The following is a 13,187-nucleotide window of genomic DNA, read 5'->3' on the forward strand; positions in this document are numbered from 1 at the left end:
AGTCAGCAGTGCCCTGGCAGCTAGGAGGGCCAACTGTGTCCTGGGGGGCATCACGCAAAGCATCTCCAGTCGGTTGAAGGGCATGATTGTCCCGCTCTGCTCTGCACTGGTGCAGTCTCACCTTGAATATTGTGCGCAGTTTTGGGCACCACAATATAAGAAAGTCTTTAAGCTGTTAGAGAGCCTCCAAAGTAGGGCGATGAAGATGGGGAAGCCTTATGAGGAGAGGTTGAGGTCACTTGGTCTGTTCAGCCTAGAGGACACTGAAGGGAGACGTCATTGCAGTCTACAACTTCCTCATGAGAGGAAGAGGAGGGGCAGGCACTGATCTCTTCTCTGTGGTGACCAGTGACAGGACCTGAGGGAATGGCCTGAAGTTGTGTCAGGGGAGGTTTAGGTTGGATATTAGAAAGAGGTTCTTCACCCAGTGGGTGGCTGGGCACTGGAACAGGCTCCTCAGGGAAGTGGTCACAGCACCAAGCCTGAAAGAGTTCAGGAAGTGCTTGGAAAATACTCTCAGGCACATGGTGTGACTCTTGGGGATGGTCCTGTGCAGGGCCAGGAGGGGGACTCAATGATCCTTGTGGGTCCCTTCCGGTTCGGCATGTTCTGTGATTCTGTGATATCTCTTCTCAAGATTCAGACTGTATTTCTGCACCGATCTGATACAGTGAGAAGGTTAATTTGGATTCTCTTCTGTCCTTCTAGAAACATCAGCATTTAGTCTAGTATAATGTTATTCAGAACCATCAAACAGGTACCCTGATTCTGACAATTCAGTCCCTCATATACAACGTTTTCTATGATGAACAATCAACTACTCTAAATGAGTACTTCCTTGTGCCTGCTTTGATTATAACTCTCTTCTTTTGAAGATGGCACATGTGCATTCCATTACATTCAACATTTTTTGCACATACTGAGATTAACTGAAATCTCTATCTGTTACTATTCATGGCTCTCACTTCACCCAAATGTTCTGGAAACAAGGGAGAAGCATTTAAGTAATATAAGCACAACACACTGCTTCACTTTCCTGGAATCAGTCTTTCTTGTATTTAATTATTGTTTTCCTTATCACTGCATTACATGGTAGAATATATGAGAAAGCATGCCCAACTAAGATTATTTTATTCTTTATATCAGATGCACATTTTCAGACTTAACACTTAAAGAGAGTGGTGTGGGAGTAACTAGTGCTTAAGACAAGATTAAATCCAAGCATTTTCAGGTTCAACTTATGCTACGTAGAAAACCTAGTAGAGAGGATTACTGCTTTGCAGTGGGTGAAGGAGACAGCTAATATTTGCTCAGCACTAATGCCCCTAATTTTAAAACTACCTTCACACAAGAACAGTAGATGTCAGACAGTAATTGGATGTATGGCATCACTGCCAATGCAGAGCAATAGTTTAGAACCATGAATGAGCAAAAAGTGAAGTTCATAAACCCCAATGCTCTTTATTTTAAAAGGGGCATTGGCAGTGTCAAAACAGTAGAATACAGGTTTTCAGGAACTTTGAGGAAAATGGCTAGCATGACTTCAGATTTGGACAGCTAATCCTAAAGTAGGCTTCATAACCACAGTAACTTTAAACATAATCTGAACATGTATGTGTAGCAGTGAATCTGCCTTGTATGGGAAGCTGTGGTTTGAGTGTGTTTCAAAATGGCTTTTTCTGGTCCCTGTGCTGGCTCGTGCTTTCTTCTTCCCAAAATCCCCCATGGCCAGTTCTTATCTCTGTCTCAGGAATGTCCTGAGAAGATATCAAGAAGTCTTCCCATTGGACCTTTAACCCCTTCCTGCGATTGGGTGTCCTGTAAGTCCCCTGACCCTGTAACTGGTCTCTCTGTGAACCCTCCAAGACCTATATATGTAATTGCCTCATCAATAAACTCTCTCTCTTGCCTCCTCTCCAAGTCCCGTGTGCTGTCTGTGGCTGCCATGGGACCACGTGGGTGGGGAGAGGGGTGAGCACCTAACCCCTCCATGCATCCAGGACCCTGAAGAAACCCCTGGAGCTGGAGTAACCCCTTCCCTATCCACCTCAAGCCTTCGGAAATGGAACCCCACAATGGGAGGAATGCACCCAGATGTATGTAGATTAAGTTATAAATAATAGAGATCAACTAACACACAATGCTTGACACAACTAGAAATCACCTTTTTTTAAAGGGGAGACACAGAAGAAAGAACAAACTGATCCTGCCTCACTGAGGATAAAAAGATGTTACTACATCTGATTTCAACTGAGAAGTATCACCTGAACATCTCTGCCTCGCTGCTTCCACTAGATTTTGCAGTTTAAATATTAACAGCTCTAACGGTATTTCCATACTGGACATTAAATATAAAATTTGACATGAAGATTAAAATATGTGGGAAAGAATTCTGAGACCTGTGTCTACAAATCTGGCTACAGTTCAGCAAAAGTCAGTCAGTCCTAAGAATTATAGCAGTGACACTGTTTAACCATACTTAGAAGGCCGTAAAAAATTAGGAATTATTCTCTATCATTTCACACCACTTAGTCACTGAACTGTATAATACCACTTCTTCAATTGTTCCAGAATCAAAGTAAGGGTTTGGGGCTCAATTACAAAAAGAAATTTTAGAGTTCAACTTAAAAATCTTATTTTAAATCAACCAACTTGGTTAAGCTACCAAAAAAAAAAAAAGAAATCTTAGTGAAACCAAGCTAGCCATTTGTCAACTTGACTAATCTTCAGCTCCCAGGATCACCCAAAATCTCATTTTAAACCAGGAATTTGTACGTTATTAAATATTCTGTTACCATTGCAAAGAAGTTCCAATAATTTTATCTATAAAATTGTGATTTATTGGGAAAATCTATTCCAGTTCCCATGTCAGTCTGAAGATAAAGAAACAAAAATTTTTACCTTCATGTTTGCTGAGATTCATTTACACTATTGACTTCAGAAGACAAACAATTGGTGAAGAATTTGCACTTTGTGTTAGTAGGGGCTTAATACAGAATCAGAAGCAATTACCTTTGAGAAGTCCAGAATTATCAATAGGACCAGGGTACACATTCTGATCTCCCATCTGGTATTTGTCCCAGCTGTCAAAACCAACATATTTTTTCCACTGTTTGAACCAGCGACTATCCACTAGATACCTTAAATAGAAGAAGACATACATGTTAATTATTGGTATGCTACTACTTCCTAGATCACTGATTAATTAATGATATGCACTGGTATTCATCAGCCTTCAAAATGGCAAATATTTTTCTCTCTGTTCTTCTAACCATTATCAGTACCTCCCACCAACGAGGACTTTAACTGCGGGTAATTAAAGACTTCATTAATCACAGTGCACAAGTACATTTTGCAAGACTGCCAATACAACATATCAGACGGAAAAAAATGGCAAGTTGAACAAACATTTCCTTTTTTTAGTATGAACAATTATCACCTTTATTTTCTCTTCTCGATTTGCAAATTCAGGAGATGCAAGGTAATTAGACAGCCCTTTAAAAAAGTGCGAGATAACTTTTAGTAAAATACTGCTTCCTGCTGGAGTTTTATTTATAACATTCATACGCAAGTTAAAAACTTCCGAACTTGATGTCCTGTCGAGAACCAGAGAGTGTGTCTTCTTCCTTTGAATCAACATCAACACATCCTGCTTTTGAGGCAGGACTAGATGTTCCTCCTACAGATAATTATCAACATCAACCTCCATATAAAGGGATTTTATCTCTAAACTCAGCTCCACAGTATTGCTATATAGATTAAACTGTTGCCAGTCTGGCTTTTGCAGAGTCTAGCAATGCCTACATTTTATATCTTTTTGTCCAGAATTTCTTTAAGATTAAGATACCAAATTTGTTCAGTGATGCTCAGATTTTTTTTTAAAGTATCATCTTTATTATTTCTCATTCCTAAAAGTATTAATCTCCTTCTGCTTGGTCTGTCCCAAGCCTTTTGCTACTACCTTAGGATGAAATGCTAGGTCAAACCGAAGATCATAGGCAATCCTTGCTATTTTCTTCATTATTTCACTACTAAACTTGTATTTGTAGCCCACCAATAATATGCTACTGAACTTCTAAGAGATTGCAAAGCTTTCTGATGATTCAAATACTAGCCTCCTAATACATACAGCTTTATTAGGCAATCATTCTGTAGGTGTTACTGATGAACACCATGGAAAAAATCAGAAGAAAAACATTAGCCCCATCTGCTGTGGCCATCCAGTTCTGTTCCTCAAGAGCCATAACTGTGTGTGGTTGTGAATGCAGTCACTCTCAGGCACCCATTTGACCACCAAACCTGCCAGCCTCGTCCCCTGTTCCATCCCATGGCCTCTGTTTCCTTGATCTAAATTTGAATGAACTATGAATCTTAAAGAAGGTAAGGTATAATTTTACATAGAAGAGAAATTATCACACAGGGAAACTGCCTATTGTGTTAATTAATGCTTAAGAAATTACTGCTCTTGTAGAATTATTTTACTTTTCAAATGCTTTGTGTTACATGTCTTATCATGCACCAGTAACATAGTGACCAATACAGATTTTTGATAATTGGATTTAGCAGTGCAAGGAAGCAATTACACCATGCTCAGCTTAGGTGGATCAACCTACTAGAGCACCTATGTAGCTAAAATTCAGACTTCTTAGTGTTAATGGAAAAAGTAATAATCAGAAATTCACAGACTATAGTTTTTGATTCTACAAACACATTCAATATAGCCTTCTCACCAAGATCAACAAGACTCCTCATCTGCACAAAAGAAGGCAAACCATAGGAAGGTCTTAATTTATCTTTTCATCAATGTCATAATATCCATGATACAATCAACCACCTGAAAACTAAATATTACCTATGAAGGACATTCAGTAATTTCAGAGGAAAATACACACAGTTCAAGTAAACAGAGCTACATTTGCTAAACCTTCATTTCTTGAATAATATTTGATTACTTTTTAAGGGAAAATTATTAAATACTTGGGGCATGCACTTGAGACCAGATACGCTGCACTGAATAAATGTTGTCCCAGATACAAAAATAGCATACCATGCATTAGTAAAACAAAAATATAAAATATGTACATTAAACTTGGTATAATGTTTGGTTTTATTTTTGTTACTATTACCTAATGCAGGACAGAGTTCCAAACAAGTCTAATGCTACAGCAGTTTTTTGAACTCTGAACCTGACTCAGAAGGTGTACTGCAGGACACCTTAGCGAAGTTAAAAAATACGGCCTATCCATTTTTTAAAACTATGATTAAGAAATGTTTGTTACTTAGCTCTGATGCAACCAAGATTTCACTTAACCAGGAAACACAAATTTTTATCTCTCAGATGTCATCAGTCAAGCTAGTGAGCCCCATAACCAAACCATCTTCAAGGGTAAAACACACCAGAAGGATTTGTAATAAAGATTGAAGACAAAAACAGTCTCAAATGTCTAGATATTCTGTTTTGAGAGGCAAACATTAAAAACTAAGACAACTTCATAGCAAGGTGAACTGATCAACTCTAAAACAGCAGACGCTTGACATTTGTAAACATTTTAAATAAACCAATAACCTCAACCGGCTTGATGAAAACAGTACAAACAAGTCACTTAGAGCCAGCAAGTTAATAATATAAAATACTGATGTAGTCCCAAACCCATACACTCGAGTATGGAATTTTCAGTAGTAATAATACTGGAAATATCTGTACAGTTTAATTAGCTTCAGGTGTTTTCTTTTAGTTGTATTATGTATCCTTAAACCAATCTAAATTTTCTTTGAGCATGTTTGTGAACATGTTCTCAGTTCAAGTCTGGCCTACTTCAGTACTCAGGGTTTACTTCTGAGTGGAGCTTCAGATTGTTTCACAAGATATATCTGCTCTCATTTGTAAAATGTTTCTTGCCTGTCTGAAGTAGATTATCATATAAAAGGACCAATTTATACTCTCGAGTCCCCTGAAATGCCTCATAATGGAATAAAACATGAGGAAGTGGAATAAAGTTGCAACAGGGAAAGTTCAGACTGGACACCAGGAAAAGGTTCTTGGCTGAGAGGGTGCTTGGTCACTGCAACAGGCTCCCAGGGAAGTGGCCACAAAACCAAGCCTGTCAGTTCAAGGAGCATCTGGACAACAGTCTTAGCCATATGGTTAAGCTTTAGGTAGTCCTGCAAGGAGCAGGAAGTTGGACTCAATGATTCTTATGGGTCCCTTTCAATATTCAGCCTTGGCCAGTGGTCAGTCCATCTGGAGCTGGTTGGCACTGGCTCTATCAGACAGAGGGAAAGCTTTTGGCAGCTTCTCACCAAAGCCACGTCTATAGCACCCCCACTACCAAAACACTGCCAGGCAAACCCAGTAAAACAGGGTCACTCAAATAAATTTATTAGTATAAGACTGCCCTTATGTATGATCAAGTGACCAAGTGTAGAGGCTCAAGGCAGCTCAGAATGGGATTACTTATAGCCTTTGTACATTAACTTACAAGTAAAAAAAACAAAGCTATTACAACACTTGTAAATACACCTTCATTTCTTAAAAATTCAACAAATTATAAAAATCAGCAATAAGTTTATGGACAATGTTCACTTAACAAAAGGAAGTACTAGAAGGAAACTTGCTAACTGATTTCTAAAATTCTCCCGTGGTTTGTAACTTTATTGTGTAATTTAAGTTCACCTGTGGTTTACTGCACATTTTGACTTAATAAACCTAATTAACACAGTATCAACGTCACAGGCGTATAACGGCATTCATTCTTTACCTCAACATCCAGGCTGATAGAAAAAAAATCTGAACAGTATGACTAAGATCTTAGTATTTCCCATTCCCACCATACACAGAATTAAACAACATGTAAACTAGATTTATTTATATGACTGATACATCAGCTCTCTGAATTCCAAATCAAACCAGTTAACTGTAATATGCAATAAAGACACTTCACCGAGAGACGCTCATTCCTGCACTGTGTACTGCTGGGACATCCTATCTTCTGAACATCAGCTATTTCACTTTTAACAGTAAAACTGGGCAAATTGTCCAGAGAGACAGATGAGGGATTTTTTTTAACCCTCCTCACTGTGCATGAGCACAGATTAAGCAATACAGAGGACAAAGTGGAACAACTGTGTTGCTGAAAGCAAATCAGGACTCCTGTTTAAAGGCACAGCATCCAATTTTTGTTCTTGTGCAATTGCAACTATAAAAATAAGAAGATAAAAATGGGCTTGTACCTGTATTTCTACTTTGATCAAGCTGGCCGAAATTGCTTGACTAAATGCGCTCATGAGTAACAGATGCCTTGAAATTAAATTTTCTTTCAAAATTAACAAGCTCTTGAAGATCAAAATGGTGACAATTATTCTACACACAAACCATACCATCATTTTGTTCAAAATGTAGGTAAATCCACAAGAAAAAAAAATTCAGGGGTCAAAGAGAAAAATAAATATAGCTTACCTTGCATTTTTAAGAAATCTTACTCTAAATATTTCACATTCCTTCCCAGAAATAAGTTTAGTTCAACTAAATGCACTAAGGTTTCAAATCAGTGCATCAAAATCTCACTACATCTCCCCATGCTCGGCTTCCATAATGTGCTGCGGTAGCCCAAGCAGCACATTCTTCACCAATATTACTGAGAGGCTAACCAAAAAGTATGATTCAGCCAAAATTAGTGGACTGCAATGTTATGCTAAAATTTCACTGTAAACATTATATTAACAACCATTTAAGTATTTTGTATACCCTTAGAAATTTTCCATTTAAATAAAGACTTTTTATTAAAAAACAATCTAACTCCTGAATTAATGTTTGACTTCCAATTTTCAGGCAAAAGCCTGACACAAACATGATTTTAACATGCTCTCACCCCACCTAATCTATTAACACAAGAAAATTACATCTTTTCATTTCCATTTAAGTATTGTGCCAGAAGAATTTAAATCTTCACAAACTGTTGGTGAAATGCAGTACCATTTGTTATGCAGTGAGAGAAATCTAACAGAAAACTTTAACCACAAGGTCCTAAAGTAAAAAATCAGCAACTTAAACCCCATTTGAAAGAAAAAACCATCCAATTCTTAATTCTATCCTTGGAACACTGACGTAGTGTTCCTTGTCTCTCATTTTATGAAGCTATCAAAACAATTTCGGATATCATTCCAAGTATTATCGAGGTGCGGGCCCATAACATCTCATCATGTCCTCAGTGAAATCAAGTAAAATCTTCCACTAACATTCAATCTAGATTCTGTTCATGTACAGCACAGTGGCAGATGATCAAATGTGGAAAACACTAAGAAAACCACAGTGTAAAACGCTATTCAAGCTAAGCACTTCGGCATCAAGGTTGTTATCAATTATGGGCACTGCAGGGTTTTCAAGTGAGGCTACAGACGCCTGTTCATCAAGATTCATAAGTTTTCATTGCAGACAGAATTAAAATGCTTATACATTTTTGGTGGGGAAATTCACTTCTGGAGGGAAAATCCTTTAAAGTTGAACTTGTCATATCTAGTGATCATTCACTGGGAAGGATTTTTACCCCACTTCATTTTTACTTATTCTCTTCAGTGACCAAGTATAATACTTGAAAAGCCAATGAAATTTCCACAGGTTAAAAAAATAAAAATATTATCTTCACCGTTCAACAAACGTACTCTATGGATAACAAAAGTACTCACTATGGACTCTGCAGAACTTCGTAAGTGATGTGTATCAGAGAAACATCTGAAAACTTGAAATACTATACTTCTGTAGTTTTACTAATTTGCAAGTCTTAAAAACCAAGAACATATTAAGAATCTATCTCATCACTCTGTGAAGTGATGACTGGCACTGAAATTCCATGGCTAATAGGGCTGAAAATCAACATCTTCCTTCTGGTCTAAACCTGACTAGCTTCAGTTTACAGATACTCTCTTAAATCTTTATCTGCTTGTCTAAAACTCCTTATCCTAGAAGACATCTTCTTATGCAAGTATTTCAGCGCGGGACTCAGAATTCTATACAAACAAGGACTCTCAAAGCTCGTCTCTGAAAGACAAGGCTTCCGCTTTCCCTATTAGACTTTGAGAATTATGAACTCATTCCAAATGAACACCTTCCATGACATGTGGACACTAGAACTGGACAGTATGGTTTCACTAATATATTGCTGAATACCGTACATATTTGTATTGCTACTCTGTATTGTCTATTCAAACACCTAACAACTGCATTTGTTCCCTTAGCCACTAAATAAACTCCTTGTGATACTTTTTGTTCACTGTAACAGCCTAATTCTTATCCACGTTACTACTTTTAAAAATACAAATAGCTTCTATATTCTCATCTGCTCACAACTTGTTATGGCAAGGAATAGATGAAAGAAGCACAGTGGGGAAACTCTGGGAGAAAGAGAGAGAGAAATTGGTGAAATTGCCTGCTGTGCTGTTCACCATTTTTAAGTCATTGTCATCCACTCAAAGTAAACCATTTGTTGGCAGGGATACTTAAAGGTGAGAAATGTGGTTTCATATCCTAGACCACGGAGGGACAAAGTGCATAAGAGGTAGCCAAGAGTATGAAAGCATTTGTAATGTCACATTTAAGTAACTGAGACAACACCTCTGACTAAGACAGCCACAGAAGAACAGGAACTACAGGGAAATCAGAACAGAAGGTGGTCTTAAAGGTAAAATCCAGAAAACACATGTCAGTAGGGGGAAGAAATGACCAAGAAATTCACACAAGAAGCAACACATATGAACTGACAGTGTCTTCACTTCTATAAGAAAACTGTGCCAAGATCAATAACTTTCAGTACTGAAAACTTTACTTCTATGACACTATAAAACCAGAAAAACTTGGCAAGGTTCTCAAGAATATCACTGTAGCTACAAAGGCATTAAATGACATCATCAAGACCAGTTGGTCATGCAAATTATACTGTAGCTAAAAAATTGATGAACATCAACAGCTCTTCAATTTCTGAGAGTGAAAGACACTGACTGAGTTCAAATTTGCCTGCAGCTCTAACAACCAATATTTTTTTTGTCATTCTAAATGCAAGGTTAAAACCTCCTCAAACAATAAATTCTCCTTACTTGTCAAGCATCAGTAGAATTTCAAAACACTGAGAAATAATCATATCAGATGCTAAAATTGGGATATATACAATGAAATACAGCATTTATTCTCTTCTTACACAGAAATCTAGGTCTTTCAACCACAGAACCTGAAGATTCTTTGGACAATAATGCAAGAAGAAAAACTTACATTAATTCAAGTTCCATGGAATACAAGTGTGTGTTTTATACTGAATTTACTAAAAGGAGTCAACATTATTTAAAAGAACTGATAAACAAAGGAAGTTCTTGCTTGGAAAAGCTTACATTTGATGTTTATTTAATGTATGTTTAAAAAACCAAGATAAACAGAGAGATGGAAGAATCCTCAATCTCTCAAGAGTTCAATAATTTATTAACTGCCCATAAAAGAATGCAAAGAAGACCACTGGGACAAACTAGCCCAAAATGTTGTCGCTGCAGACAGAACAGTCAAAAGATACTGACCTTCTCTGTCCACTGGAGCAATATAGTTTAACCCATACTATTCCCAAGCTACCCTTGAAAACATCTAATGGAACAAACTCTACAGCTTACTAAACAGCCTGTTCAAATGTTTCTGCATTCTAGCAATTCTTTTTCCAATATCTAACTCTAGAAACCTTGCATTTCAAGTCAATTTTATTTCTTTCTCTCTGCACTGCACACGAAGAACTAATGAAGAAATTCAATGGCTTCTTCATAGATACTGTAAGACTCTCTTCACCCTGTTCTTTAGTTCCTTTTTTCTTACAGGAAACCCCCAAAGCTTTATACTTTCCATATATAGCTTATAGTTCTCTACACTCTAAATTCTGAAAAGCATGGACAAGACATTCAGTATAAGCCAGTAATTTTAAAAGGACTGCATTTTAGTGCTTTAAAGCTCAAACAGAACAAGCTGATATGGCACTGCTGATTTTTTTTTAAGCAATATTTACTACTGAATGAATGGAATTCTGAATCATGGCTTACAGCACTTTAACTGTTTCTTTCCTTACTGATATGCCAAAAGATCAAAAAGCTATTGACAAAATACATCTGAAAAAAAGCATTTGGACTAAACATACCCTTTATTTTGTGCAGATATAAAGGTCTAAGTATAAATCCTACAAATGCACAGGTATACGCATTTATGTAGCGAGATTTAACAATTCTTGAATCAAACTTCACAGGACTTCGCCGTAGCTTATTCATTCTTAAAACATTTGATTACTATCAGTGTCAGTCATAGCTGGATATATTTTCACAGAACATTTAGAAGCTTTTTCCGTGTAACTGTTCCTTTCGTGTTAAAATATCTAACGTACTAAAAAAAGTAACAGCACAGCAAACTTACTGTTTTGGTCATGCTGTAAACTTGTCATACAGGTACTATCACTTTGAATAATATTAACTGCTTGAGACATCTTTCTAGTAGTGGGAACCATAGAACAGAACATATAACAGAACCACAACAAAATATGCAACAGAACCATAACAAAAAATATTCCTGAAAGATTACAAGCCTAAGCACATTTTTACTACTGCTGGTCATTTTCAACACTATCATGTGAATTGATTTCCTTTTTTTAGTTGCTTATACTTTTCCAGTTTAAAGAGCAGTCTGTTCGAATGCCAAAACTGAACATATACTCAGCAGTATTTGAATAATGCATCAGAATATATGCTTCTGACACATGCTGCAGTATCAACACAGTTAAATATAATCTTTTATAGAACTGGAACAGTGAGTGATGACAGCTGAAATCAGGTGGGCAAGTTCTACTTCTGTGTATTCATAGTTAATTTTCAGTAAGTTAATGCTTCAGTCTTTGTCTTTGGGTGACAGTTTCACACAGGAAGAGATGAAGAGGTTGAGTGGAAGAAAAAGTGTCAGTTCCTTTTTTTTTTCCCCTCCTGAAAACAAGACCCATTTCCTACCCTCAGAGAACTACAACTACAGAAGCTCAATTACCAAATACATGCTAGAAAGAGATGTTTATTTAACCTAATTCTTTTCAATCGTGACAATTTAAATGGCATACTAAGAAATATTTTATGACTAAACAGGAAATCATATTTTTAAAACATTTATTGTAGAAAAGGTATCATAAAGGTCCTTCGGGGCTCGTTCTTAGGTAGCTAACACGTTCACAGTCAAAATAAAATTTAAACTTAAGGCTTGTCAAAGCCATGGACAGGCTTCAGGGCACCCCAGACAGAGTACAGATACGATTTCTGACAACTTGAAGGTGACGCCGGGGCCATTTCAGCATGGATAAGGGAAGAGACGCCTGCCAGCGGACCTCCTCTCCGCACAACCCAAACAAGCCCCCGCGGGCTCTGGCCCCGCTGCCTCCCCTCCCCCACCTGGCGCTGACCTCGATGCCTTCCCCGCGGCCGCCGCAGCCCGGCCCGGGCCGAGGCCCCGCCGCGCCCAGGCGGCCGCTCCCCGCCCGACAGGGGCTGCAGGGGCCGAGCGGCGGGAAGCGGGAGGACAGCACTGTCCCCCTGCCTTCTGCTTCCCCTCTCCCGACAGCGGCAGAGCCGCCCCCGGGAGTAGGGAGGGCCGAGGGGAAGGAGGTCGGTCCCTCCGCCAGTCAAGCGCCCGGGGGTGGGGGACGCCGCCCGCGCCGGTCAGCCACAGCCCCCCCGCCCCTCCCTCACCAGGTGTCGCCCTTGCGGAGGGCGGTTTTGAGCAGCGCCGCGACGTCCGTGCGCTGTGTCTCCAGATCCGCCGCACCTCCCTCCGCCATCTTCTCCCCCCGGCAGCGGCAACGGCGGCGGTAGGGGCAGAAGCGCGCCGCGCTGCATGCTGGGAGTGACGCCGCCAGGAGGCGCCCTCGGCCCCGCCCTGCCCACAGCCCGCGGGGCGGGGCCCGGCGGCGTCCAGGGAGCGTCAGCGCCCCCTGGCGGCCGGGAGGTCTTTCGCACGACCTCCGCCCACCCCATCCCCGCCACCGGAAGGGACACGCGCGCCAAATTGCCCGCCCTGTTCCAATTGCAGCGCGTGCGCGGTGAGGTGCCGCAAATCAGTGTTTGGGGTCCCTACACAGGATTCAGTCTGTGCTATTGTGCAAATAATAATAATTGTTGGGCGTTCAAGTACACTGAGTGAC

General features: G+C 39.3%; 1 protein-coding gene across 5 annotated transcripts in view; it reads right to left on the reverse strand.

Moving 5' to 3' along the window:
• USP15 (ubiquitin specific peptidase 15) overlaps positions 1–12,880 on the reverse strand; it is a 65,107-nt gene extending 52,227 nt beyond the window's left edge. For 2 of the 5 annotated variants that reach the window (XM_027682150.1, XM_027682148.1), the window contains exons 1-2: positions 12,736–12,869; positions 3,013–3,140 (exon numbers count right to left, since the gene is read on the reverse strand). In XM_027682150.1, the coding sequence (XP_027537951.1) occupies positions 3,013–3,140; positions 12,736–12,824 (217 nt within the window). In that variant the 5' untranslated portion in view covers positions 12,825–12,869. Of the gene's footprint in view, positions 1–3,012; positions 3,141–12,735 lie in introns of all 5 variants that reach the window. The other 3 variants (XR_003534021.1, XM_027682151.1, XM_027682155.1) reach the window with 3 other exon arrangements.
• Between the last annotated feature and the right edge of the window lie 307 nt (positions 12,881–13,187).

The sequence above is a fragment of the Neopelma chrysocephalum genome, unplaced genomic scaffold, assembly GCF_003984885.1.
Source record: "Neopelma chrysocephalum unplaced genomic scaffold, ASM398488v2 Primary Assembly neopelma1_62, whole genome shotgun sequence".
NCBI classification, from domain to species: domain Eukaryota; kingdom Metazoa; phylum Chordata; class Aves; order Passeriformes; family Pipridae; genus Neopelma; species Neopelma chrysocephalum.